General features: G+C 36.9%; 1 protein-coding gene across 5 annotated transcripts in view; it reads left to right on the plus strand.

Annotated features, from left to right (window-relative positions):
- Positions 1-15,336, plus strand: part of LOC107688474 (microtubule-associated serine/threonine-protein kinase 3-like) — a 35,801-nt gene that overhangs the window by 18,509 nt on the left and 1,956 nt on the right. For 4 of the 5 annotated variants that reach the window (XM_016486149.1, XM_016486150.1, XM_016486147.1 and 1 more), the window contains 17 exons: positions 2,885-3,017; positions 3,143-3,207; positions 5,170-5,255; positions 5,839-6,047; positions 6,182-6,320; positions 6,412-6,544; positions 7,210-7,375; positions 7,655-7,756; positions 8,120-8,242; positions 8,332-8,435; positions 8,552-8,724; positions 11,604-11,728; positions 11,845-12,042; positions 12,321-12,547; positions 13,058-13,180; positions 13,279-13,415; positions 13,504-13,682. In XM_016486149.1, the coding sequence (XP_016341635.1) occupies positions 2,885-3,017; positions 3,143-3,207; positions 5,170-5,255; positions 5,839-6,047; positions 6,182-6,320; positions 6,412-6,544; positions 7,210-7,375; positions 7,655-7,756; positions 8,120-8,242; positions 8,332-8,435; positions 8,552-8,724; positions 11,604-11,728; positions 11,845-12,042; positions 12,321-12,547; positions 13,058-13,180; positions 13,279-13,415; positions 13,504-13,682 (2,422 nt within the window). The remainder of the gene's footprint in view (positions 1-2,884; positions 3,018-3,142; positions 3,208-5,169; positions 5,256-5,838; positions 6,048-6,181; positions 6,321-6,411; positions 6,545-7,209; positions 7,376-7,654; positions 7,757-8,119; positions 8,243-8,331; positions 8,436-8,551; positions 8,725-11,603; positions 11,729-11,844; positions 12,043-12,320; positions 12,548-13,057; positions 13,181-13,278; positions 13,416-13,503; positions 13,683-15,336) is intronic. The other variant, XM_016486148.1, reaches the window with a different exon arrangement.

Genomic DNA, 15,336 nt, shown 5'->3' on the forward strand with positions numbered 1-15,336 from the left:
AAAAAAATTAAGTCAAACATTTAGATGTCAAACATTTATTCTGTCTTTTTACAAAGCATTCTGTTGCAGCTGAATAACACGAGCAAAAAGCAGCAGCCTACAGAACACTGCAAGAGGAATTTAGCCCATGCTTTAAAAAAAAATACCACAGCAAAAACAACTAGATTAATATAAATGTCAAATATTAAAGTTTTAAAGACAGGTAAACAGTCAGTAATAAGATAGGAACAAACAAATCAATTATCAATATCATAAATAAATACAACTGAACAAAATTTAAGGTACAGAAACTAATTAAAAGTTTAAAAACACTGTATAGTTTTCTTTTCATAAATAAAATATAGATTAATCAATTAAAGTTATTAAATATATTCAGTCAAGATCAGTGAACGATTTTCTTTTGTTCTTTGATTAACATTAATGACAGGCAGCGCGTTTATTAGGCTGCTGTCTCTTTAACACCGAACGCACGCAGATCTAAAAATACTGTACATGTGTGTTTTCTTTCTCATCTGTTTACGTTCACGTAAGACAAAAACGGCTGTGTTTATGATGATATACTGACATAGTTTTCTGCATATCGGTAGACAAATATGAAAGAAGTCAGTTTCGGCCCGGAACAACCTTTTCTACAGTGGAAATACACGGAGAACTGACACAAACTGGGAACGCGTACCGCGACCTCTGTTCTCTGTGCTCGCGCTTGCGCTTTATGTGCGCTGCACGCAAACAGGGCGCAAGTTCTTTCGAAATGCAGAATCTAAATGCTCGCGTCTTATCGAATACCCGGTTCTTGGAAATTTGGAACCGGTTCTAAAATGGAACCGGTTTTCCATACCCAACCCTAGTAATTATACTGTATGTAAAGTGCGGGCATCAAGGAGTCTTTATTAATATGCGGGGCATTGAAATATGAACGCGCCCTTGTTTTTTACGTTCACTTTCAAGATTCACGATCACATACGGAGCAGCAATCGGCAGCAGTGTTGCCAACTTAGCAATTTTGTTGTTAAATTTAGCAACTTTTCAGACTACCCTAGCAAGTTTTCTTCCAAAAGCACCTTGCAACAAATTTAGCTATTTTAAAAATTTATTTGGCAACTTTTAGCAACTTTTGATAAGTGACTCAAACGATAAAAAGGCACAATTTACCATTTAAATTACACAAAAAGAGGAAACCAAAGATGCCTAGCAGTACACACATCACAGGAATTAAGTTAGATGCTATTTGCAATTGTTTAAAATAATAGTAATAATAATAATAATTGAATACTGTTATTGTTAATTTATGAGACACTGTTAGTAGCTTGTACCTGCGATTGTTGATGAGTTAGTTACTAACTCATCAACAATCGCAGGTTGTTTTTCCATTTTTTTCCCCCACCTTTTTCAATTTTTCTACATATTTTTATTACAGTGACTAACAGTAACTAACTGTAAGTACACTAAGAAAAATATGTAGAAAAATGGAAAAGGTGCCAGTAATTTTCCAGGACATTATCCGTTATCCATTATACCAGAAAACACAAAATACAATGCGTAATTAAAAATGCAGGTAAAAAAAAAATCTGTGGAAAAATCAATACAGAAAATTCCTTCATATGAACATAGTAGATTGTGCACTATTTTTTATAGACTTTTCTTAGAGTGTAGCATACTAACTAACTATTAATACACTGCTTAAAAGTATAATTGTTCAGAATGTGTAGTTTTACTTGTTTAATAATAATAATAATAAAAATACTTAAAAAAAGTTTTCGATAATTCAATGTATTTAAAAAGTTATTTATATTTTAATATTATATTATGCATTTATATTGTTACGAACAAATCTAAATGAACATATATAAAAATATATATTTTTTGCTGAGATTTGACACAATTTTGCGTCGTGATTACGTAATGACGTCATCCCGCAATGACATCACAACATCATTTAGCAACTTTTAGCAACAAATAAACCTTCCTTTAGCAACTTCCCCTGAAAATTAGTTGGCAACACTGCTTCAGTGATCACGTATTGATTAGCTCAGGGTTCCTCAAATCTGGCCCACAAGATCCACTTTCCTGCAGAGTTTAGCTTTAACGCATGATTTTCAAAGACATCGCATCACTGTTGGTTTCACATTGAACGACTCTCTGGGGTAGCATTCAGTTGCTGCTGTGTTCACATTGCACGATGGATCGGCGACAGGGGGGTACACACTGCATGACTTTACAATAGGAAGAATTGCCGACAGCTCTGTCTGGTGCAGGGATGCCAGGTTTTCGCTACAAAACCCGCCCAATTACTACTCAAAACTAGTCTGAAAATAGCCCAATTGCTTTCGAGGGGGTCCCGCAGTAAAATTCGCATTCGGGGCGTAAAACACAAATTTTTGGCGGGGTTCTCCTGGTACAATTCACATTCCAGTGCCTAAATATCACGTTACTGGGATCGCTTCAACCTGCCGACATAAAAAAAAAAAAAAAAAAAAACCCGGCGGAAATCGCGGGTCTGAATACTTAGGACCATGTGATATTTCAGTTTTTCTTTTTTAATAAATCTGCAAAAATGTCAACGATTCTGTGTTTTTCTGTCAATGTGGGGTGCTGTGTGTACATTAATGAGGAAAAAAAATTAACTTAAATGATTTTAGCAAATGGCTGCAATATAACAAAGGGTGAAAAATTGAAGGGGGTCTGAATACTTTCCGTACCCACTGTATATACTGTGTGTATATATATATATATATAAAATCCCACACATAAAATCTCAGCAGAATGTTGAGGGTTCCATAGCATTTTGAATCTACCTTTTGTAATTAATTACAGCGTGAAGACTGGGACTCAATCTAATACCATTCATATAATGCTGACACACCATGTTTCTGTTAACCATCAGGAGTTTGACCCTGAGGAGTTTTATCAGCGTCTTGAAGTTGCAGAAGACCATGCAAAAATTGGCCAGGGCATCAAGACTGATATCCCCCGATACATCATCAGCCAATTGGGTCTCACCCGAGACCCCCTGGAGGGTATAATTATGATTAATCTAGCACCTCACCCTTAAATTATTTGTTTTTGTCTATGTTGTAAAGGGTAATTAAATGTTAGCCTTAGGCAAACAAGTGAATGAGTTTTCTCTTGTCTTTGGGTTCAGACATGGTACAGCTTGAGCACAACAACTCAGGCAGCCCAAGCAGAGAACTGGTTGACACTGCAGAGGTAAGAAAATAAATTAAAGCTTGACAAAATCTTAAAATGGCTCACTGTTCCTCTACACTGCTGGAGGTCTCGTACTTTTCTTTCCAAGAGGTTCAAGCTTAGAATTTCTTTCCCAGCCAAGGAGCAAACTATTTCAGAAGTCTCTTTTTCAAAAGAATAATTGCATAGCTGTAAAATTAAATAGCAAATGTGCATTGCAGTAATATTGGTGAAAATTAAACGCATACATGTGTAGTAAACCTTTAATTTTTTAATTTAAAATTAACTTTTAATTTTATCTCATTTTACTTACTTTGCTCAAGTCTGCCATCGAAACAACTTCAGATTCTCACACTGTCTCAGAATAGTAGTACATTATAATTGAGATTGGATGGGTCACATTAAAAGCAGCTGTAAAATCTGAATGTGCTACCATTTGGTCATAAGATGTTTTTGAAAGATGCTCATCAAGGCTGCATCTATTTGATTAAAAATGCAGTAAAAATAGCAATATTTTCAAATAGTTTTTACAATTTAAAATAACTGTTTTCTATTTTACTGTATTTTAAAATGTAATTTATTACTGTGATGCAAAGCTGAATTTTCAGCATCATTACTAAAGTCTTCAGTGTCACATAGTGCTTTATAAATCATTCTAATATGCTGATTTGTTGCTCAAGAAACATTTCTGATCACTATCAATGTTGAAAACAGTTGTGCTGCTTAAGATTTTTTTCAGGATTCTTTGATGAATGGACAGTTCAAAAGAACAGCATTTATTTGAAATAGAAATATTTTGCAACATTATATGTGTCTTTACAGTCACATTAATCATATTGAAAACCTTTTTGGTGCTTAATATTTTGGTGGAATTGTGATGCATGTTTTCAGGATTCTTTGATGAATAGACAGTTCAAAAGAACAGTATTCAACAGAAATCATTTGTAGCATGTCTTTACCTTTATTTAGCAAGGTTTTATTAAATCGGAAAAAAAAAATCTTACTGACCTTAAAGGGGTCCTATTATGCTCTTTTACAAAGTCTTGATTTTGTTTTGGGGGTGCACTAGAACAGGCTCTCATACTAGGTTGTTTGAAAAACACATTATTTTTCACATATTTTACATTATTACAACACCTCTCTCCCCAGTCTGACATGAACAGCTCGAATAGTTCCTGTATCAAATGAAGGCCTGCCTTCTGAAATACGAAGTGTGCTGTGATTGGTTAGCTGGGCCAGTGTGTGCTGTGATTGGTTAGCTGGGCCAGTGTGTGTTGTGATTGGCAGCACTCGGCACCTGGTCAGGAAATGTCATTCCCCTTACCATAGCCGCCTGCAGCTTCAGTGTAAATATTGTGTCAAAATCAAATCAATTTGAGCGCGATTTAAACCCGGATGATTGTAACCACTCTTAAGTTTGTCTGCCTTGAGAAAGCTAGCGCGTCTCCGATGTAGTGATGATAACACTCGTTGCCTTCTCTAGTGCAGCTCAACCAGGTCTCGTCCCATTCATTGATATTTCACTTTTTTATTTTTTATTTATTTATTTTTTTTTATTGTCACATCACCACAGCACATGTGCCTTGGTGAGTGAAATTATTTGTGATATCACAAATCCCGGAAATATGCATTGTAGTCCAAACGAGTCATTCGTTGTAGTTTTTGAAATAAAATATCTCCTTTTGAATTGGACTTTGAGCTTTGTAACTTTGCAGATATTTTTTATGCTCAAACAGCAACATTACAGACTAACTAAAGTTGAAAAAGTGAAAAAGCATAATAGCACCCCTTTAAACATTTGAATGGTAGTGTACATGCATATATATGTTAAGTTGACTTAACTGTTATTTGTGGAGAAAAAAAAACAGTTTATGATCTAGACCAGTTTATGATCTTTTTAACTTGTGACATCTGAATTTCCGTCAAATAGATGTTGTATTGTTCTGTTCTTGAGAGTTTTCGGTGTCATATTTTGTGTCCTAGAATCGTCTTGGAACCACAACGCCTCGAAGAAAACCTCTCGAAAGAGACTTTGAGACTATAAAGCTCATCAGCAATGGGGCTTATGGGTGAGCTTACATTTATTGCTTTATTCTTTAAAGAAGGAATGGACTGTTTAGAATCACATGAATTTAGGTCACCAGTTGACGAAAGGCTGGAATACACTATATAACGTTTATCTAGAGTTTTCCCTCAGTTTGCATTCTGGAGAGGTCGACTCTAGTAGTGGAAAGTCAGATCAAGTCTCCAGATTTTGGGCAGTCAGAGATGGCAGATTTCACAGAAAATGACATGGGTTATGATGGGCAAAGACACTCCGTTTTTAACTTTAGACTAGGATCCCATCCCGTCAGAAGATATTAAACATGGTTTGATATTTTGAGCCGATTTTAGTACACATACTGTTTTCATTAGTCTTGTGTCTTCTCATAACGAGGCACATGTTTCTGTGTTGGTTTGTTGTGTTTGTAATGGGTCATATTGTGTGTAATCCTCAGTCATTTAGTATATGATGCCCAGATTCTTTCTCTAACCATTTACAGTCAACAAGTGTCTGATTTTAAAACTGTTGAGATTTGAAAAGTTTTGTAGTGTATTCCAGCCTTAAAAATAGCAATCGGCTTTGATCCTGATTTGAGTGTTGACTTGCAGCGCCGTGTACCTGGTAAGGCATCGCGGGACACGGCAGAGGTTTGCCATGAAGAAGATCAACCGGCAGAACTTGATCCTGAGGAACCAGATCCAGCAGGTGTTTGTGGAACGAGACATCCTGACGTTTGCAGAGAACCCTTTTGTGGTCAGCATGTTCTGCTCCTTTGAGACACGACGGCACCTCTGCATGGTCATGGAGTATGTGGAGGGTGAGTCAGAAGAATGATGTGTTGTTGCAAATATGTTTCGTGATCTAATCTTATGACACACACATGCGTCATTCCTCGTGTATACAGTCGTGAGTCTGCAGCTGTAATGTTTTAATATGAAATTGTCTTTGCAGGTGGAGACTGTGCAAATTTGCTGAAGAATATGGGTCCCTTGCCGGTGGACATGGCCAGAATGTACTTTGCTGAGACTGTTCTGGCACTAGAGTATCTTCATAATTATGGTATCGTGCACCGGGATCTCAAACCTGACAAGTAAGAGCTGCTCGATGATGTAATCTTGCAGTTATGCATGACTCCACATCCTGCAAATATTGCATTCACTGGGTTTGTTTCCTGTCTTCAGCTTGCTCATTACGTCAATGGGGCACATTAAACTGACTGACTTCGGTCTGTCTAAAATCGGTTTAATGAACATGACCACAAACCTGTATGAAGAACACATGGAGAAAGACACAAGAGAGTTCATTGATAAACAGGTCAGTCTACCTGTACATTCAGCACAAATACTGTACTAGTTTAAAGTGTTCACATTTAAAGGACTAGTTTTGTCTTAATTTATTCACATTATTTCTACCACATATTTTTTTCTTTTCTTCCATAAAACAAAAAAGGCAATGTTAGGCAACATGTCTGAGCAGCATACGTTTTATTTTACTTTACTTTAAGGTAAAAAAACTGTGATTTAAAATGAGATTTGAGAAGTAATGGAAATGGAAGACTTTGAGCAAATAATTATTTAAATTAGGCATATTATTTTGTTTTTCATTTTATTATGGCAAAGTTCCTGAAAGGACAAAATGGCAACATTTTCTTAGATTTCTTTCTTAAATTTCCTTAATAACTTTCATTATTCATTAATATTGTATCATGCAATATTGTAATATTGAACAAATAATGAGTTAAATTAGTTATGTTTCTAGTCGGGCTATACTATGGCTTCAGAAAATTTCAAACTTGTATTTTTTTTTCTTTTACTGATATGGTACCATTAAAAATGACCACTTTTTTGTATGGTAAATGGTTGTTCTGACATTTTGTGTTTCACCGAAGAAAGAAAATACAGGGGTGGAAGAATTTGAGGGTTAGTAAATCGTGACAACATTTTCCATTTTGGGTGAACTTTTTCTCTGTTGTTTTGTAGGTCTGTGGCACTCCAGAGTACATTGCACCAGAGGTGATCCTGAGGCAAGGTTATGGAAAACCTGTGGATTGGTGGGCCATGGGCATTATCCTGTATGAGTTCCTGGTGGGCTGTGTGCCTTTCTTTGGAGACACACCAGAAGAGCTCTTTGGCCAGGTGGTTAGTGGTAAGAATCAAGGGATTTTAACCCCTAACCCTGAGAATTCAATCATGATTGAAATGATTTCTGCCTACTGGATGATAAAACAAGTGTAAAAGGTTCTCATTGCCCTACATTGCAGATCGAATCTGAGCTTTATCTAAGCATCAGAATATCATAGACTTGGAAGTGGTCTCTTTTGATACGGGCCCGTATTTTGAAATGCTTTCAGTGCTTAACAACAATGTAAAGTTCTGCTTTATACTAATGTTGTGTGCATATGTCTGCATCCCTCTCACTTCATAGATGAAATTGAGTGGCCAGAGGGTGATGATGCATTGCCTCTTGAGTCTCAAGACCTCATCACAAAACTGCTGAGACAGAGTTCCAAAGAGCGCTTGGGAGCTGGTGGGTGTTTTGGCAGTTTAGTCCTAATGAATGCCCATTTATCAGTTTTATTTTAATATTATGTATGTGATATTATAGTAATTATTAATATTTTGAATTAACTTTTAATTTTATATTTTGTATGGTTTCCATTTTAATGTTTAGGTTTCAGTCATTTTTATAGATTGTTTTATATTTAGGCTCAATCTTGTTTCTTAAATTTCAGTTTTAGTAATTTGTGTACTTAAAAAGCTTAAATGAAAACTAGAAATGTTGCCATTGCAACTAAATTTGTTTCATAACAGTTTTTAGTTAACAATAACAACACTGCTATTTAGGAACTTGATAAAGTCCCCATAATGTCATGTGTGGTATGACCTACAGGAGGGGCAGCAGAGGTCAAACATCACATCTTCTTCCATGGTCTGGACTGGAGTGGACTGTTACGACAGAAAGCAGAGTTCATTCCTCAGCTTGAAACTGAAGAAGACACAAGCTACTTTGACAGTAGGTGGCTCCCTTGCTCTTTTATGACTTTTTCTGAATCATAAATATAATGTAGATGCAACTGAACCTTCTTTACATCTGCCGCCCAGCACGTTCTGACCGTTACCATCACTCTGAGGAGGATGATGAGACCAACGATGATGAATCTTATCAGGAGATCAAGTTCTCTTCCTGCTCGCATCGCTTCAGCAAGGTGAAATAGCTGAATGTGCACAATGTTATCTTCTAGTGATGCCTGTCAGTCAGGCAGACTGAGGCATTTAACACAGTAAGGAGCAGGTCATGACTTGTTTTTGTCATGTGAATCAGGTGTACAGTAGCACCGAGCAGCTGGCTTCTCCCTCCAACTTGAGCCTGTCCTCTGAGCGGAGCTGCAGTGAGGAGAAGGAGGACCGGTGGGACTGTCATTCAATGCTCTCTCCAGTAGAAACCCCTAGACAGCTTCCAAGTTGGGACAGGAAGCAGGATTCCCACTGGGGCAGGTGAGCACTAGGCTATGTACAGAAGAGCATACTATCCCACTACATAATATTTCTGGAGTATATACCTGGATAAGCTTGCAAGGAATGCTGTAATGCTAAAGGCTGGAATACACTACACGACTTTTAAAATCTGAATAGATTTTAAACCGCTAGACAACATACACTTAAGCCACTTTACCACCGAAATTACCTGGAACAATTTGTCCCAGGAACTTTTTTCTCCACAGACCTGTTGCTGTCTGCGTTTCAATCATGGTCTAAAGTACCGTGAAGATTAGGCTAAATAGTCTGGTTCGTTTCTCAATGCCAAGTACGCAAATGTCGGACTTGCGTTCCTCGGTAGTTTGGACTTCGCAAGTTTGACTCGGGAGTGTGAACTCCCGGGGATGGGAGAACGCAAGTCAGGTAATTCTGCAAATGGAACAGCAGCGTATTTGAAAACGTCAGTCAGCTCGACTTGGCTACTGCAGTTTTCCTCACTATTTAGACGAATATGTTATCAAACACCACTGCCTCTTTTCGTTTTCATATAAACATATTAATAGCCGCAGAAATGTAGTTCAGGGAACGTACATACATTATTATATCAAACAGCATTGCCTTTTTTTATTTTCATTTTAACATATTAATAGATTAATAGAATAATTGAATAAAGACCAAAGATTACCAGTTAGATTTACCCAAAAGGAATTATATTTCATCATGTTTAACCACTACAGAGACATCAGAGCCAGCGGCAAATGTCAGAAGGACTAGCCGAGTTGAGGCTGCTCTCGTCGGGAAACATGAGCACTGAGTGCCCGCTGATCGCGTGGACTTCATGTCTCTGAAATCAGCGACGCACATTTTCAAATAGGCGCTGTCTTTATAAATAAACCGCAGATTTGAGTTTTAAACAACTACATTCTCGCCTGAAATACTTTTAAAACTACATTTCATGACACAATAACAGTAATATTTTAAAAAAATTTTGCGAATATATGGTGGTTGAAATACAATGCTGCATGAACTCATCCAATCAGCCTGTTTAGCCCAAGTCCCACCCCCAAAAGCTCCGGACCTTTAAAAAAGTACTACCTCGCGAGCAGGGACTTTCTGAGGGGCAGATTTTTACCCGGAACTTTATTTAGATCCTGGTTCCCGTGGTGGAAACACACCGAGTACCGGCCCAAAGTCCCTAGTTCCTGGGGAAAGTTCCTGCGCTGCGGTGGAAATGGGCTTTTACTGACTTTGTAAACAGTCACAAAGGAAAAACTGGGCATCATACACTAAACGACTGAGGATCACACACTAGCAGACTTTAAAGTTGTTCCGATCACAACAAACTCATGCAGAAACATTTGCCTTGTTGTTGCTGGGAAAATGGGTGACAAGTGAAAATAATATGCGTCCTAAAATCGACTGAAAATATCAAACGTATTTGAGATCCTCTGACTGGATGGAATCATAGACTAAAGCTAAAAAATCAGAGTCTGTGACCATCATACAATACGTGATTTTCTGTAAAATCTGTCAACTTAAATCTGCAGACTGGCTTTAACTTTTGGCAACTAGAGTCGACTTCTCCAGACTGTAAATCGGGGGAATATTGGGGCAAAAGTTGTGTAGTGTATTCCAGCCTTAACAATACAATACAATACAATACACTCTACTTCAGGTTCATTTATCACAATGCAATAAGAAGTTCAAATAATTACAACTATAATTTTTAAATGTATTATCTCTTGTGACCATCAGTGTTGCTATTGTTAACTAAAACATTAAAAAAATTATTTTGTTAATTGAAAAAATGTATAAACATATTTAAAAATTGAAATACAAAAAAATTATTAACTGAAATCTAAAGTTAAAAATAAATTAAATCTATTTAGAAATATTTTTAAAAATCTAATAGAAATGACAAAATAAATGTAGAACTAAAATTGAAGTCAAAACTAAAAAATACAAAAATAAAATTATAATAGTGTACATAAATAATTCTAAAATAACGCTGGTCACACTTTATATTAGGTGGCCTTAACTACTATGTACTTACATCAAAAAATAAGTACAATGTACTTATAGTGTTCATATTGTATTGCAAAACACTTTTGCTGCTATTGAGGTAGGATACTGGTAAGGTTAGGGACAGGTTTGTTGGTATGGGTAGGTTTAAGGGTGGGTTAAGGTGTAAGGGATGGGTCAACTGTGTAATTATAAATGTAATTACATTTGTAAAAATACCTATATGTAATTACATCTGTAATTAATTTCTTTAATTACATTTATAATTATACTGTTGACCCATCCCTTACACCAGGGCTGTCCAAACTCGGTCCTGGAGGGCCGGTGTCCTGCAGAGTTTAGCTCCAACCCTAATTAAACACACCTGAACCAGCTAATCAAGCTCTTACTAGGCATAGAAACTTCCAGTCAGGTGTGTTGAGGCAAGTTGGAGCTAAACTCTGCAGGACACCGGCCCTCCAGGACCGAGTTTGGACAGCCCTGGTGTAAGGGATGGGTCAACAGTATAATTATAAATGTAATTAAAGAAATTAATTACAGATGTAATTACATATAGGTATTTTAAAAAATATAAGTACAATGTAAAAACATGTATGTACACAATAAGTGCATTGTACCAAATGATTAATTTAAATGTAAGTACATAGTAGTTAAGGCCACCTAATATAAAGTGGGACCACTGGTGACAATCATGTAGTATACCACTTTTGAAAAGTGATATAATGCAGTTTTTTTTTTTACAAGCAATAAAAATGTGTCTAAAGTGTATATTCAATCAGTCATCATTTTTGTATGATTCTAGGTATTTTTATTCTCGTGTCTTCAAAATGTTTATTTGCCTGAAGTCAACATTTGTTATATTTCTTTTCAATCAGTCCAAGTCCGAGGCCGAGAGCATTATCCAGTTCCTCTCAGCCTGAGAGGGGCACGAGTCCTCTAATTTTGAACAGCACTCAGAGCCTTGAGGCTATGCCACACTTTGTTTTTCCTGAGGATGAGGGTAACAGTTTTTATGCATATTTTAATCTAATATTTGGCCAAATTAAAGGGTGACTTGGTCAGTCTGTAAATGCTCATTCTCAATTTGAGTTTTCTTATGTATTTGTTTTTTCTCAGAAGGTCTTGTCTCAAATCTCCGGCGAATTCGTCTGCGCAGTAACTCCACTGGAACAAGACCTACTAATCGCAGGGACCACAAGGGTCCGCGTCACCTCGGGCTCCAGCAGGAGACCCCAGAGAAGCCACGCTCACCATTTACATGCAAAGTCCCCAAGTCTGCATCCGTGTCTGGCCTTTCCCTCATCGTCACAGCAGGTACAGTGAGCTCAGATGTGTTCATGTAGACGTTGTACCATCATGTGATACCATCACACTGAAGGCAACTCTAATTCATGTGACTACAACAATAAACAAGTGAAGCAGGTGGTTTCAAGAGAACAATGGACAGTTGAGAGGAACAGAGAGCTTATTGACGTAGATGAAAGCGAAACATGACTTGACAAACTTTGTGTTAGATATTTAATACCAATGTGTGGATATTGCAGCTATTATGAGGCATTTCTCTTATATATGATCATGTATTATCGCTGTAGATGACATCCCTGGTGGGCTCCAGACAAGCCCCATGTCTTCACACTCCCTCTCATCCAATCCTTCATCTCGGGATTCTTCCCCCAACCGAGACCTCTCTCTCAGCGTAAGCAGTCTTCGTCCTCCTGTGGTCATCCACAGCTCTGGGAGGAAGTACGGCTTTGCGCTCCGTGCCATTCGGGTCTACATGGGCGACACTGATGTCTACACGGTGCACCACATGGTCTGGGTGGGTATTATGGATGCAGTGTGAATCACTCCACTCTATAACCTGGTTAACTAGTGATGCACCAAAAAAAAAAAATTTGGTTTTGGCCAAAACAGCTTTGGCGGGCCGAAATCATTGACTGAAACTCATTGCCTCAGTTCAAGCAGCATGTGAACTGAACATCTCTTCTTTTTCCTTACTAGTTATAGCATGAAATAAACAAAAATGAACATCAGAAGGTGTATTGAAAGAAACAGTATGACTTAGTGAAATGTTTCATGTAATTGCTCAATCAGTGTTTCAACTGCAGAAAGATACAATATAAACAATGTCACGTAACATTACTTTTTTTTTTTTTTTTTTACCCAAGGAAACCAATAAATGTTTTTGGCTAATGGAAAAATAAAATTTCAGTTTCAGTAAATAATTTTGGTTCCCCCCCTATGGTTAACAATACTCAGAACCCAGTGTACTAACATTTTATTGGTTTGACCCATTTAAATGCGCTTTTATGTGTCGCCGTTGATCTAGAGCGTTGAAGACAGCAGTCCTGCTCACGAGGCCGGGCTGAGGGCTGGTGACCTCATCACTCACGTGAATGGAGAGTGTATCCAGGGTCTGGTGCACACCGATGTGGTGGAGCTTCTGCTGAAGGTGAGATTCTCAAATAGATCTAGAGTTAAAGGCAGTCCATGTGCTTTTTAATTAAGGACTTGTATAGATGCTTGATTTCTTGATTTTTCCATTTGTAGAGTGGCAGTAAAGTGACTCTGCAGACGACTCCTCTTGAGAATACGTCCATTAAAATCGGGCCTGCGAGAAAGACCAGCTCAAAGGGGAAGATGGCACGACGCAGTAAAAAGAGCAAAAGGAAAGAGGGTCAAGACAGGTTGGAAAGATGTAGTGTCTTCTGGAACATTTTAAACTAGTTAAAACTCATTGAAACCCAAAATCTAATTTAAACCCAACTTTTCTAGCAAACGGCGAAACCTGTTGAAGAAGCTGCCCAAACACAGTCCGGGGATTCAGAACAGTCGCAGTTTCTCAGCGGGTTTTCAGCACTCACCTAACGACAGCCTGTCTGACTCTCCAACGCCGAGCCTGTCTCCTGGGCCCAACACCCTGTGCAGAAGCCCAGCTCCAGACCTGTCATGTGGTATGACTCAGACTCTCTCACTGTCAGATCCAGTCTTATCTGCTTCGGTTTGTAATTAGATATGCCTCGAATAATAACCCCTCGTTCAAGGAATCAAATTCTTGAATAGAAAATAATTATTGAAAAGTAGTTTTATTTCTTAACAAAACCATTCCATGGCTTATTAATATTTGAAAAACTTTTTTCACTGAGTGATATCGTATGAGGATCCCTGCAGACGCTCATGATTGTGTCAACATCAATAAGTGTCTTTAAATCAGACAATTTGACCTTTATTATGACAAGGCAGGGTTAGTTCAGTTCGTAAAGTATTTATGAATTAATAACTAGGCCTGTCGCAATAATCAATATATCGACTTGTCGCGCAATATAATTACATGACCTCAATAATTTTTGGTGACGCAATATATCGCCCATTATATTTACTTGAAAATTAATGTCACCATGTTTTGTACATTCCACTTGCGTCTGTGTCTTTTGCAGCTTCTCGTACATAACGTGGTGTAGTCACCAGGTGCTAGTTCAAATTTAAAAAATGCTTCTACAAAAAAAAAAAGTTTAATCTGCAGATATGGTCTTGTTTAGGGATCTGTGCCTTTGTGCATACGGACATCTGACTGCTAAGTAGTGATTGTATTTTTCAGCAATAGTGTGCACCTTTAATTTACAGAGAAAAGAAGGTCAGGGAAAAATCTGTAGATGGAAAAATCTCCAGACAAGTTCTTTGTGCATTTTTTTTTTTACTTGTTACTTTTTGTTAGAAAATGTTTATTCACTATTTATTCAAGTTTTTTAAGGTATCTAATATTTTGATACTTAATTTCCATGATCTAAATATTCTTAAAAATGAAAAGTTTGTTGTCATTTGGAAGTGTGTAGGCCTTCTTGCATTATTATGCCTTTACATTATGATTATATATTCAGTGGCATAAAATGGTCTTTAAAATGACAAAAATATCGGTTATCGCAATTATTTCTGGGGCAATATATCGCACAACAAAACGTTGTTATCGTGACAGGCCTATTAATAACTAATAATTCATGATATTTGCTTAAAAAACTTTTCCCTTCAAATGTATTTTAAAACTTTTCAAAGTACTGTTCAAGGTCTAAGTTAATGCAAAACATTTATTTTTTACTTGATGGTTACACTACTTGACATTTCAGTTTTCTTGAAAGTTTTTCAAAAGCATATGAAACCAACATTGATATAAACAGTTCATTTAATATAACTTGGCACATGTGTTTTAAACTAGATTTTTACTTTATTGTGGATACTCTTATGCGTCACTGACCTACACTACTGTTCAAAAGGTTTGGGGTTGATTTGAAATAAAAGAATGCTTTCATTCAGCAAGGGCACATAAAATTGAGAAAAAGGGAAAGTAAAAGACATTTATAATATCACAGAAGATTTTGGTTTAAATAAATGTTGTCTTATGACATTTCTATTCAAATTAGCATATTAGAATGATTTCTGAAGGATCATGTGACACTGAAGCCTGAAATAATGGCTGCTGAAAATTCAGCTTTGTTGTCACAGGAATAATTAAATTTGATAATACATTAAGAGTACATTGTTTTATTACAATTTTGCTGTATTTTTGATCAAAGGAATGCAGCCTTGGTGCGCATTTAATGTTTTAAAAACATA

Source organism: Sinocyclocheilus anshuiensis, unplaced genomic scaffold (assembly GCF_001515605.1).
Source record: "Sinocyclocheilus anshuiensis isolate Anshui unplaced genomic scaffold, SAMN03320099.WGS_v1.1 scaffold329, whole genome shotgun sequence".
Taxonomy (NCBI): Eukaryota; Metazoa; Chordata; class Actinopteri; order Cypriniformes; family Cyprinidae; genus Sinocyclocheilus; species Sinocyclocheilus anshuiensis.